We start from the raw sequence: 14,054 nt of genomic DNA on the forward strand, positions 1-14,054 counted from the left end.
GTACGGTGCACCACGGCTGCCCGCTCGTCCGAGCCGCGGGGGCAGCAGCCGCAGAGGCAGCGGCGCCGCCCGGGCACCCCGCGCAGCACGTGTGGGAGGCCGAGCCCGGGAGCTCTCGGTTCTCGGCTGCAGGGGCCGAGCCACCGCGGGACAACGGCTTCAAGCACTCAGCGCGCACCTGAGGCTGCACCGGCAATGCGGGGGGGGTTGGGGGGGCAGAGGCAGGTCCTGGTACGCGGGGCTCCGAAGCTCTTCCCCGGGGCCGCAGCCCAGGGCCGCGGGCGGAGGCCCCTCCCGCCCCAGCGGGCGCGGCTCCCGCCGCCGCCTCACGGCGCCCCCCGCCGGGGCCTCCGCCCGCGCTGGGCGGGATGCGGGCCGCTCGCAAGCGGCTGTGCTCCGCCTTGATCGTCGCTTACGGCCTCTTCTCCCTCTACGCGGCCTACACGGTCTTCCTCCGGCCCCGCCGCCCGGCCGTCCCCCGCCCGTCCCACCGGGACCGCCGCGGCCCGCGAGGTGAGAGCGGCGACGGGGCCGCTGCGAGCCGGCCTGCCGCGGGCCAGCCGGCCTGCCCGCTGCCGGCCGCGCAGCCGCGGGGACGGCGGGTTCGATGTGGGGCCAGCGCGGTCGATCACCTCCTGCCTGCGCCAGAGAGGCCTCGGGAGAGCGGCGGCGCCTCGGCCCGGTGTTGTCCTCGGCCTGCTCCGTGTTCTCCAGGCCCCGGCCAGCGCGCTGCCTCCAGCGCCCCTGCTCGGGCCGGCCGCGGCGGGCGGGGCTCGCAGGCAGCGCCGCAGGGGGAGCGGGGCCTAGGCCCCCGACTCCGCCGCTCCACCGACCCTCCCGCCGGGCCTGCGCTGGCGGCGGCCACTTCCCCGGGGCCTTGTGAGGCAGCGGGCCCGGCGGGGCGGGAGTCTCGTCGGGTGCTGCTTGAAATCCTGAATTCAGGAAAACTGGACAGTTTTTTTTCTAAACTTATAAGTCTGTTCTTATTATGTGACTTTTTAAATGTGACTTTTGGGTTTCTTAGATCATGCTGCCTTGGGAAATGAAGAGTGGAATCCGTGGGAAGAGGAGGAGAAAAATGAACTGGTGGCTTCTCAGCAGAGATACGAAGCTAATCTTAAAATGATTAAAAGTGCAAGATCTCACCTAGAGCAAACCAGTCTTAGAGTTCAGATTTGGGGCAAAGCAGCAATTGGTAAGCAGATGTAGTCAATGTCTGTTAATCCCTTAACCTTTGTGATAGACCACTTTTTTCCTTAATGACTGAAATTTGTGTGTGTGTTTATGATTAAATAATGTGGCTATCTGTACATGAAGAGCATTAAGGAGCTGTTACTTAAAATTATGGTAAGACCAATACTAGAGTAGTTAGACTCCAGTTTCCTTGTGTCAGTTCTCATTAAGGCTGGTTTTCACATCTGTCAAAGAAAATGGTTCAAATGGCAGAGAAACACAGTTACTTTTTGAATCTGATCTAGCTTGCCGTACAACAAAAGGACAAGCCTCTTACTTGGTTGTATCAGAATTTAATTTTTCACATTTGCACTTTATGAAATAAAGCATCACACAATGGGAAATCAGGTGTTTTCTGTACTGCGGTGCTACTGCCACTGATGAACTTGGAAATTCTTCTGTTGTAGAACATGCCAAGTCTCCACATAAACCGAGGGCCAAGGTCCTTTCAAGATCTTTCAGTACTGCTGAAGACATGTAATTGTTATTATTTTAACTTTTTTGAAAATACAAAGTTTCCAATTTAAGTTGAACTTTCAGGTAGCATTGTACAACAGGTTGGTTTGTTATGTGGTGATACATTCTGTCACAAAAAAGGTGTTTCACAAAAGCTTATGAGAAATATGCCTGTCATTAAAATGCTGATTAATTTTTGCTCATTTTTCAGTGGTAGGTGTACTAGAAAGAGATGCTAACATATGTGGTACCATGGTATATCTTCATCTACTGATATTTTGACAGCCAAGTAATCTTTTTAAATGCCTTGACTAATTCCAAATCATATGGAATTGACTTGATGCCTTAACTAATTCCAAGTCATACAGAGTTTGGGAAACAGTGTCCATATTATATAGGAAGCTCTGAAATTTTTTTCTGCAAGTTCTTATGTTGTTATGCTTTTTCATTTCCCAGAAATGCTTTATTTGCTGGGAGTGTAGAGTAGGCAAGATCTGTGCATTCAAATTCTCCATCATATCTTCATTTCTGGAGGTCTTTACCTTTGGCAACATATTTTTGGAGGGCACCTTCAACCAGCTGATGTGACTGCACAGTGGAGAGAAGGAAGCCAAAAAGCAGGAAAAACCTACTTCAGGTACTGGCTGCATGGTGTTAACTTCAACTTTAACAAATGATGCATTGGAAAGTTAAATAACATGATAAGATGCACAGGTGCGTTATTTTGTGTATCTCAGAGCTACAGTTATTTTGAATATCAGTTGCAAGTACTTTAATTTTGTTATGTTTTGATAACTGAGGAATATGCATACAACAAGGAATGTTTATGTTTATTCATGGAAGCACATACTTGATAAAACCAGCACATTCTAGCTCAAACATGCTGCTATTAAAAAATAGAAAACTAAGGAGCAAATTTCATCTGCCGTTTTATGAAGATTTGTGTATTTGAAAGAAATGTGGAAAGACTTACACATGCTGGGAGGTCAGGCAGCCAAGAGATCTCGGAATGGGGGGAAATACGACCCTGAGGGAAGTCTGAGAACTGCGGTTTGGGGCTGACAATTCACTGAAATAAGCTTGGAGTTGTGAGGCAAGATGTCCCCCACTATTTGCTTTCTGTTGTATTCAGGGAAAAGGGACTTCACTCTTTCAGTCATGTATAGGATCGTGTCAAAAAAACTTGTTGTTTCCAGAATGAAAATCTCAAGCTATAGAAATCAATTATAGAATCATTTTGGTTGGAAGAGACCCTCAATATCATCAAGTCAAACCACAACCTAACTCTGACGCTAAACCATGTCCCTAAGAACCTCATCTGTACATCTTTTAAACACCTCCAGGGATGGTGACTCCACCACTTCCCTGGGCAGCCTGTTCCAGTGCCTGACAGCCCTCTCCATGATCAAATTTTTCTAATACTCTACCAGATAGATTGTCTTCTTAGTATGGATGTGAGGATTTTTTCAAACCCTTAGTTTTCATGTCTATAACATGAAAATAATTTGCTGCACTTAATGAGTCTGTCACTTGACTGATTATGGTTATTTTCTCTCTGGTGTGGCTGTTTCAGATGAATAATAACTTCACATGGTTCCTTAGGGTATGCATCTCTCAAATAAAAGACTTCTATACTGACATTTAAATATGTTCCTGTTATGTTTAGAGGAACCAGGGATAAGAGAGTCTTTATTTTAACCAACTTGGATGCTAGATCCAGTAAAAATATGAAGTTTAAGTTTGGTACCAACATAACAGGTCAAAATTTGACAGGCTAGTAGGAACTTGTTCAAAGTATAGAAAGTACGCAAATATAACTGTTACTTTAATGATTAGAATTATGAAATGAAATAGCAGAAGTTCTACTTTTAATTCAAATTGGAAATGTTACTTTGTATTTTTTTGTGAGGAAGAATTAGTACATGGCTTTGGCTGCTCGCTGGTTATCAGATTTTCTAGAATCACTGACTTCTGTATTGCCTGGCTGAGGTAAATTACCTCCATTTGGTTACTAGATGAGGCTAGAGGGAAGTAGCTGAGGTGACATATTTGGAGAATATGTCCTGCTGGGCAATTGTATGTGGTAAGTCTAATAATTGTTAAAACACAGAGCTCTCATGTATGTTTTTCAATAATATCAAATCTAAAGACACAAAAATACCAAAATATCACTTGAACACAGTTGCATGAATAAGCCCATTTTGTATATTTGTGATGAAGAATGCACATACTTAATACCGATTTTGATGGCTTCAAGTTTTTACCAAAGAAGTTGACTAAAGAATGTTAAAAGTATCAACTTCTGCATAAAATGTAGGGACATTTATTGAAAAACATGAGTGAAGAAAGAGCTGCATAGCTGTGGATTTTAGTGACAAATTGGCACGTTCATACAAGAAGCAGGAGAGCTGGGTTTAGCACTTTTCTCAGCCTGAAGCAATTCACACCCTTCTCTCCTGTCACCTAGGAGGATGCTGTATAGCGGGGAGTGCCAAACTTGTCTTTTATGATTAAGAGAATTCTTAAATTTCTGTTCCACTGAGAGGCACATCCTCTCTATTTTATCAACAGTCAGTGCTGCCTTCCTCCACCCCCTGTTAAGCCCAGTTGCTCATCAGTTCTTAAGTCCCATTCTCCTGTCCTCCTTATGCAAATTGCAACCAACTTGATACATGTCAGAATGAAAAGAAATTGGTCAACAAAGTTAACAACCAGCAAAGATTTCTTTAGCTGCCAAAAGATTCTGCCAAGGATAGCTTGTGGCAATTTAGTTTCCTTAACAGACTTTAGCGAAGCTTTTTGAAAATCAAAATACACTATGTCTGCTGCATTCCCTTTATCTGTGTTCTTATTGACACACTCATAGATCTTCATCAGATTGATGAGATAGGATTACTCATTTCCAGCAGTGTTTATCCATGTATGTGATCAGTGATCTTACCTTCTGATAAGATCCAGTGATCTTATTGTTTATTACAGACTCTTCCAGAGAGGGAATTCATACGGACTGATCTGCTCCAGAGTCCTCTCAAGCTGTTTTTGTAGGTGGGAGAGACACTGACAGACCCCTTCTCATCAAGCATAGTGTCTCTTCATGACAGCTGCTGCAAAACTTTGCCAGCAGTTCTGCAGTTTTGTTTATGTGGTCCTTCAGAACTCTCAAGTGAATGCCATCCACATCCAAATCCTCAATTTGATATAACTCTTGTGTTTTTTCACCTTATATTTCTTGCTGAGGAGAATGAGTTAGGTGTGGGAATCTTTCCTTCTATGGCTTTGTCATCCCATTTTAAAGCCTTTTTAAACTGTTGTCCCTTCAGTTCTGTAGTTGTCTTTTTGGTATATTTTTAATATATTTTTATTTTCCTCTATTTAATGAACCTTTACCTAGCAGCCAAAACATCCTTTTACAAGGTGCTTTTCAAATTGCTTTTAGCCTTCATTTTCTGTTTGCATTTCATGAGCAATATTTATGAGCTTTGTGTCCTCCTTGTTTGGACAAGCTTTTCATTGTTTTCAGTGCTGACCTTTGACAGCCCCCCTAACTTTTATATTATGCTGTATGGGTTTTGTGGGGGGCACTGTATTGTTTTGGTTTTGGAGTGAAGCATGCAGCATGCTTGGGCTTCTTATACAGTGATTTTGAACAGCCTACACACACCTTGCAAGCTTCTTGTTACTTGGGCTACTCCTTTCAGAATTATTTTCTTGATTTTTCTCATTTTTAAGTAATTCCTTTATTGCATAAGGAGTATTTGTCTCTATGCTGGATAGGTTAGGTATGTTGTCTCCTGCTACAGTGTTAAACTTAACCATATTGCTGTTACAGAATGGCTGTCTCACTAACACCTTCAGAATTAGGGCTGAAAGACCCAGTCTGGAATAGTATCTTTTCATATGGTTTCTAAGACTAGTAAGGAAAAGCAAGGACTTTATAGGAAGCAAGTCAATTATTGAGTCCAAAAAATGTAATCTCCCCATCCCATCCTTGATCTAGCCTTCTAAGACTACTGTCTTAATTTTGAAGCTTCTGTTATCTCTCTTACATTTCCCAATGCCAATTGTATTCCGACCGGGTGCTAATAGTACAACCTTAGCACTGTGTTTTTTATTATTAAAGTAAGGGATTTCCATAGTGTTTCTTTTTTTTTTTTTTTCCCCCACTGTAATTTTATGCCATTAAACTTATTTTCCTAAACACAGGTTGTCACTTCCCTAACTGTAAATCCTGTAATTCCCGTAGGCTTGATAGCCTCATAGCACTGTCCATAGATAAAACCCTTTTCCCCCAGGTCTCTTTTTACAAGGTGGTCATTGGATCAGCTGTGTATCCTGTTCATTATTTTTGGCATCCTGATGGTCAAGGTGTTCTCTCATACGAATCCCAGTGATTCTTTTCTCGTTGTCTGTTAAACTTCCAGATTTAAGTTGTCTTGATTCCAAATCATGAGTCTCATGAAGCTTGGCTCCAAAATATGCCACTTGCACCGAACCAACAGCATGTCGGCTTAACTCAGGTTTAAAATATGCTTGCCTGAGGTCTCTCTGCTTCAGATAACCTTGCTGGAGTAGTTTTTACAGCTTGTGCTGTGAATTTTCCGCACTAAGTACACTTTTAACTGTCAATCCCAGCAGTTCATAAGTTAGAACTCATCATCATTCTAAATTAGTTAAAACACATACTTAATTTTAAGTTAAGCTTTGCTGGTAGCTGAAAAACTGTAGTAATGCAGCAGTAATGCTTCATTGAGGTTCATGAATGGCTGTTGTCAGATACTTGTAAATTATTAGTGCCAGTGATTTTGCAACATGATTGAAATTCCTCTGTTAAATACATTGTCCGAGATCTAGAAATGCAGTTTTCTACCTCAAATGTTTGTGCTTACTAGCTTACATTAGAGCCTCAAGTTTGACATGGGTCAAACAGGCAACATAAGTTTACATTTAGATAGTTACCTCTTGTGTTATAGTTTCTACTCAGTATCAGATGACACAGTGGTTTTTTGATCTAACCTTAACCAAAATTACTGAAAAAAGTAGTATGCCAGACCAGCTTTCTGTACTTCATAAAGATATCTGGTTTAGTATATTGTAACATATTTTTGGGAGGATTTCTCTCTTGTATAGTATTCATTGATTATTACCGGAATCAAGAAAAACTTTGACCTTTTGTGAACATCAAAGTACATACTTTTTCAGAAGCTGACTGATTTACCCACATATTGATGTTTGAATAAGGTAGTAGTTCTGGTTTATCAGCAAAATACCTTATTTTCATTTAATTCTAAATCTCCTTTTTCCTGAATAAAGACAGAAGCAGCTTTATTCCATTGTTAAACTGTAGATGCTAACAACAGAAATGGTTACAATTGCACAGTTAGAGTATATTGCATTTACTTTATTGAAGAAAAAAAATCTCTGGAGTACAGACTGTGTAGTAAGGATGTTTAGAGGATTAAGATCCATAATTTGTCTAAAGAGTGTTTACTGTTTGTGTTTTGGTTTTCACAGCTTCATCACTGGTCCATCTGTAGTTCCTGGCTACTTCTCAGTTGAGGCTGAGAATGTTGTGCTGGTTCTGAACGGGAGAGAAAAAGCAAAGATTGCTTACGCCACGCAGTGGTTGCATTATGCACAAACGTTAATTCAGACCCACAAAATACAGCGTGTAGCAGTTGTGCTGCTTGGAAATGAGCAGTGCAACAATGAATGGATTCAACCATACCTGAAAAGAAATGGAGGATTTGTAAATCTGCTCTTTGTTACGTATGACTATGTGTTGGTAAATGAAGAAGATGTTTTCCAGTGGCCTTTAGGAGTAGCTACGTAAGTGTTACAGACACAGATTATAATTGAAACTTAATTGTTATGCATGAGGTACAGAAAATATGTCTGAATGCTTCTGCTGATGCCCGAAACAATTACAGTAGGTAAATTGTAGAACATGATCGTATTAATGATTTTCTAAATCAAGTGTTGGAAACTTTGGAAATTGCGTTTAGCAATAGAAACAAAAACAGGAAAAGAATGCTGGGATTTAGGAAGCTTTTAAAAAATGAACCTGTGTCTGGTAGGGTTTTCTGTTTGGTTATTTTTTCTTCAGTAGATTTGCTCTAGAGGTTTATCATAACTGCTGATGTAATAAGTACCAGTGACACGGGAATTCAAAATATATTTACGTAATTAAATTTCAACTACTGATTGTTTAGGAAAGGAAAGGGATGGTACTGGTAGTACTTTTTTAACCCAGGTTTTTGCTCTCAAAAGGACGTCGTACACCTCCTGTTTGGAATTAGTGTACTCTCGTATCACAGAAACCTAAGCTGGCTTAACTGCTCACTCACAAAAACATTTTTGTTTGACTTACTGCTCAAAGTATTTATGTGGAGTAGATAAAGGTTTGATTCACTTAGTTGCATTTTTACTCCTTATTAGCAGAGTTAATAGTGGTTTACTTATCACAGTACCATAAGATGAAAAGAATACAGGATTATTTTCATGTATTGTGTTGAATTTTAATTCAATATCCTGTATTGAGCCAGTTGGCAAACTGAATGGAGTTTTTATACATAGCTTGAACTTGTTCATAGTGTCATTGAAATACACTAAATTTGTCTTCTTGGTAGTACCAGACAATTAATGGTATTGAAAGTTCCTGAGCAAAAAGAAGTTGAGTTTTTAGATGCCAAGATTAAGGTGACAGAAAACAGAAAGAAATGACAGTTAGAACAGTAAACTGGGGTGCAAAGCTGGGCAGAGGAAGATACATCGGGTATCAGAATGGGGTTTGCAGTCCTTGTGCGCCAACAACAGTTGTAAAAATAGTGGCTAAAGGTATGCAAATGTGCCAGATTTTCCCACTGAAAAGGGAAAGTAAAGACATAGAATCCTGCAGAAATATTTATTGTGAAGACATAAAGATTTTCTGAAAGTAAATTAATATTTACCATGTAGAGGAACTAGGAAAGGTCTGTTCCATCAAGATTTGGGAAGGTCAAGGAAGTGAATATGTGTTCAGAGAACCATTCACTAGTAGCAATGGAGAAATCATTGTGAAATAAAGTAGAAACTACCTTTGAAACCAGCAAAGTATTGGGATCAGGGCATAGTTTTTCTGACAGGGAAGTAGAACAGTGATCCATCAAAAATACAGGGTGTTTCAAAAAGATGGACCCAATTGCAAAGCACTATATTTCACGATGACAACGTGCTATAATCACACAAAAATATAGAGGCATCTAGTGGTAATAATTTGAAACTCTATGCCCCACACTTTCAAGTAGTAAGAGTTTCATTCATGGGTGGTTTGTAATTGTAGAGATATTTCTGTATATAAATTTCAGATTGGATCCGTCTTTCTAAACACCCTGTAATGACATTGAAATGAATATCTGTCTTAATTTGAGAATGCAAAGGAGCAGAAACTTTTTTTACCATACATCTGTTCTGGAAAGAAAATATTAACTTAATGTAATGAAAAAGTTAGTGCCAGCCCTTCAGTTGAAGCAGTGTTCAACTGGCTGTCATACTGGCCAAAATAAGTGCTGTAAGATTTGAGGAATCAGTCAAAAAAAAGAAAAATGCCTGATATGAAGACATATCCGAAAGGATGACATACGCTATACTTTGGATCCCAGGACTTTGCATTGGTTTTGTTGAGTTCAAAAAGACAAGTTAAATAGTTTGTATGACAAGCTGTGTAGTAGCCAAAAGATTAATGAATTCCACCTAGGTTAAAATGACATTTTCATTTGAGAGGTTACCAGTGGTATTTTCAGTTGATAAGCATGCCCTGAGATTAAGGTATCTGAGACCTAAACTCCATAGTTACCATTAACCCAAACATTTCAGTCCAAACTAGCGGTTGTGTCAAGACCAACTGCTTTTGAAAAAGTATCTTTCTCAGGAACATTTTGTAACATGCACACGTATTATCTCCCGTGTTGAAAGAAGACATAAGTATTCTGGAATGTCTCTGAAGAGAGTGGTGGGGGCAAAGGGAATAAAGACCAGGTTTTAGGACAGGGCTTGCACTGCTTTGCTCATGGGTCTGTCTGAGTCTAGAGATGTGGATTGGCAACAAACAGGTGATTTTAGTCTTAGAATCTGCTACAGTAAAGATAAAATGGTATAAAGTGTTTTTTCTTTGACGTAAAACATATAATTGTCTAATGTAATACATTGTTTTTACAGCTACAGAAATTTTCCAGTTGTAGAACCCAGCTGGTCAATGCTACATGATCCAAGAACATACCTATGTAATTTCTTAGGAACAGTTTATAAGAACTCTTCTAGGGAAACCCTAATGGAAATTCTGAAGCAGGATGGGCTTGATAAACTTTGCTGGATTGGAGCCAGAGAACAGTAAGACTTTGATTTACTTCAGGAAAATATTCAGACTTTTTTGCCTAGTTCATTATTACCAGTCCTTTCTTGAGTGTTGAAAAATAGTACAAATAAAGGTAACCAGTTGTAATTAAAACAGAGAACATTTGTATAGGCCTTCATAATGTTTCCATTTATATATTTTACATAAAGCATATTTTAAAATACATAGAAAAATCTCCTACATATACTAGACATACAGACCATCTTTTATTTTTTCTTATTGACATTTGATTATGGTGGGAGAAGAAATATTTGTCTTGCACCTTGTGTGTATTAATGTCTGAGTAGCTGAAAAAGCCAGCTTTGTTTTGTTGTGCTCCATATAAGAGAGTGGATTTAATCTGTACAACATGGCTCTTATTTATTTCAAGTAGATACGACACATCTTTTAACTAACAGGAATAGAGTTCTGATTGCATTTCTTAATTTTGCTAGGCAGCACCTGTAAAATGTTTGATAGCAGGCACGGCAGTGCTTTGGGAAGACCTCAGCTACCCTGATGAAGAATATGAGATCGATTGTTCCTGTGACATAAACTCCTATCTCACAGACATTCTGAGGCAGTTCAGGCAGATGAATTCAGAATAACAGATTGCTTTACATCCTAACTTTTGAAGAGCAAACCTGTGATGATTTAAAGTATTTGAGGCCAAAAAAAATCATTTAGAAATCCATTAAGTGTCATGTGATGATTTAAAGTATTTGAGGCGAAAAAAAATCATTTAGAAATCCATGAAGTGTCATGTGATGATTTAAAGTATTTGAGGCCAAAAAAAATCATTTAGAAATCCATAAAGTGTCATGTGATGATTTAAAGTATTGGAGGCCAAAAAAAATTCATTTAGAAATCCATGAAGTGTCTTCCCATATATTTGTTTCTGAACTCTGCTGTGAAGTAAATTGACATATGCATCATGCAAGTCATGAAAGAAGTTTTAAAATGGAGTTTTGGTTTGCCTCTTACACTTCTAAATATTAATAATTTCCTAAAAGAACCATGTCTAAAAAGTGTTACAGTCTGTTTTCAACAGTGACATTTTCAATAAGTTTTTAGAATACTCTTTAAGAATAGTTAAGACTAAAAGCTTATTGATTATTTGTGTAATATAAAATTTTTACTTTGACCGTATTTTAAGTTTTAGAAAGAGTTTAAATTAAAGTGTGTCTCTGTTTTCTCATTGCAGTGCCTGTGGGAAAATATTAATTTTTAACCCCTTTACTTTTCTAGGTGGCAACCTCAAGAAACAAATGAGAGTTTCAAGAATTATCAAGATGCCTTGCTGCAGAGTGATTTGACATTATGCCCAGTGGGAATAAATACAGAATGCTATAGAATTTATGAAGCTTGTTCATATGGATCTCTTCCTGTTATAGAAGATGTAATGACACCAGGTGATTGCGGAAATTCATCAATGTACCACAGTGCTCCATTGCAATTATTAAAAACCATGGGGGCTCCATTTATCTTCATTAAAAACTGGAAAGAGCTTCCTGCTGTTCTAGAGAAAGAAAAAAAAATGAACTTACAAGAAAAGATTCAAAGGAGAAAAAAGCTCATAGAATGGTATCAAAACTTCAAAGCATGGATGAGACAGAAATTCATTAATACTTTGGAAAATTCCTTTTTGCCAAGTGATAAAGGATAAATTGTCCCTTTTGACAATCTAGAGTAGATTGAAAGCTTGATTTCCATTAACCTTCTAGGGAAGCTTGTATACAAAGAAATCTTACAGGGTGAATGGATTCCTTTTGAAGTCAACAGATCTGCACTAGCTTAGCCAAGAGCTGTGCTTGGCCCTCCATCCTTAACAATGTTGCCTCAGCAGGGTGGTAGTCTGTAAGGATGACAACTATTCTATTACTATTTTTACAATTTCCTTGTTGATGTGTGACCTGGTAAGTTGTTTTTAGGATAATATCTTTGAGCATGTGAACATGTTAAAATCCAAAATGAGAACAACAGTTGTGTTTGAAGAAAAGAGAAGAATGAAAGCTGTATGATACAGAATAATGTATTATGTAGCCTAAAGAAGAAAAAAGTATGGTTGTAACAAAATTGCCAGGTTTAGCGCCATCATTAAGGTATATCCTGGTAAGCACTTGTTTTGAAAACGTGAACTGTTTGCTTGACTGACATTTCATTTCCAAGGAAGTGGCCATAAAGCTAATTAAACACTGTGGAATAAAAATGTGTATTTCAAGGTAAAAATGGAGAATTATTTCTTAGGAATGTGTCATAGCAGTGTACTTCCCCTTTAACATCAGAGGTCAACATTTATTTCTTCCATTTCCATTGAGTCTTGGGACATCCTGCAGTTCTGCTGAAGGAGCGTTCGTTACCTACAGTTACAGCTACACATTCTGAATACCAGGCTTTAACATGAATTTGCTTGTAGCTTACTTGATTTCTCAAAATCTGCTGAAACTTGTCAGCTCCAAAAGGTGGCAGAAGGATAATACTGCATGTGTATGATACTACACATGCAACAAACAGTTTCAGCAGTTCTTGTTAAATGTAGCCGAAGCCGATCTGTTACTGTTCTTGTACATCAGAAATGGGTGCGTGCTGTTATCTTCACTGTGTTGGCTGAGCTGTGTTACCACACATGCAACACTGGCAGACCGAAGGCGGAGTAATAGCCAGTTTTCTGTCTTTGTCAGCGTGCTGTGTGGGTTCATTCTCAGGCAGGAATTCGAAAGCCAGTGCAACTGTATTCTAAGTAATATTCATTTCCGTAACGATACTATATAGTTCTGGAATATGTATCATACAAGAGCACTTACATGTGTTTTTCAGTTTTCTTGCAAGTGGTTGCTCTAAATCTGGAATAAGGTATGCTGCGGAACATCTGGATTTATAGGAGCTTGCATTCCCTATGCATAGTAGCTGCTCTCAGAAGACAAATAGTTTAAATCCAAATAATCTGAATTGTATGTCTAACATGAAGTTCCGGTGACTATCGCGCACCCATTTTAACTGAAGCATCAAGCAAAGATGCAATACAAAGCACAATACTCGGCTGTGACTGGAAGTACAGCTTTCACAACTCGGCATTGAGTTGTTAAGCTCTGCTTAGATGTGGGCCTTGTTAGACCCAACTTATGACACATTTCTATACTGAGGATCTGAAGTAACCATCTGCACAGTAGTACACAGCACTTAGGGTGTTAGAGGAGGCTTCAGTATCTGCAATAGTGTAGTGTCATGGCTGTAATTTCCTTCCAGTAGAATATTTCTACGCAAGCCACAAACATGCAGAACAATGATCTAGAGCAGCGGTTTTCGACCAGTTTTCAGCACATACTTTGGCACGCCTGCCAGGTTCCAAGGAGCTGCAAAAAACAGCTGAGAGAGACAAGTCTTTACCAGTCAGCCTAGATTCTTACAGAAGAGGCTGCAGCTCCTAGAAAATGTTAATGTTGAGCAAGTCAAAGTCTTTAAAACAGTTTAGTGTGTTACTTGGTCATCAGTAGGGGAAACATGCTGCTGTTCATGTGTTCATTTCTAAGTAAACGTGAGTTTCTTTCCAAACTCGTATGGCAATTGTATCTTAAAGGAGGCCAAGTCATGCACCAGAGTTTTATCAGAATTTCACATTTCAGCTGCTTGCCTGCTCTTGGAGTTCAAAGGGAAGTAGTTTGCATTTTGTCTATATTTAGCCAGTTCCTGACACTTGAAATTCACCTGCTTCAGTCCTGCACACGAATTAGTGCTAGAAGATTTTTTTGTGTTCTACTTCCAGGGATAATGAAGCAAAGAGAGCAAAACACCTTTAAGTCAAGGGAGGGTTCCGAACACATTAGGCAGGTTGGTAGCATTCTAATTATTTCCTGTTCCACTTGTGGGAGAGATTGTAGTCCTCCTGTACTTCCTAATCTTTTCTCATTTGGAAAAATTATCAAGTCTGTGTCCTGTTCGGATTCAGAGATGAGCAGGACCACAAAAGGGACCTTGGCAAAAAAAAACGATGAGACCA

At 39.5% G+C, this 14,054-nt stretch overlaps 1 protein-coding gene across 1 annotated transcript; it reads left to right on the plus strand.

Annotated features, from left to right (window-relative positions):
* The first annotated feature begins 216 nt into the window (after positions 1-216).
* RXYLT1 (ribitol xylosyltransferase 1) lies at positions 217-12,272 on the plus strand. The gene is made up of 6 exons (XM_080349129.1): positions 217-513; positions 1,025-1,195; positions 2,224-2,326; positions 7,201-7,515; positions 9,883-10,053; positions 11,306-12,272. The coding sequence occupies exons 1-6, from the start codon at positions 369-371 to the stop codon at positions 11,721-11,723; spliced, it is 1,323 nt and encodes a 440-aa protein (XP_080205255.1). The 5' UTR covers positions 217-368; the 3' UTR covers positions 11,724-12,272.
* Positions 12,273-14,054: the final 1,782 nt, after the last annotated feature.

Source organism: Nesoenas mayeri (assembly GCF_963082525.1).
Source record: "Nesoenas mayeri genome assembly, chromosome: 1".
Classification (NCBI taxonomy): domain Eukaryota; kingdom Metazoa; phylum Chordata; class Aves; order Columbiformes; family Columbidae; genus Nesoenas; species Nesoenas mayeri.

Bases quoted from the DNA above. Each gene is read 5' to 3' on its own strand.
- RXYLT1 (XM_080349129.1), top strand. From the start codon at position 369: ATGCGGGCCGCTCGCAAGCGGCTGTGCTCCGCCTTGATCGTCGCTTAC. The intron at 514-1,024 runs GTGAGAGCGGCG...TGGGTTTCTTAG, and splicing joins GGACCGCCGCGGCCCGCGAG to ATCATGCTGCCTTGGGAAAT. The intron at 10,054-11,305 runs GTAAGACTTTGA...TTACTTTTCTAG, and splicing joins TGGATTGGAGCCAGAGAACA to GTGGCAACCTCAAGAAACAA.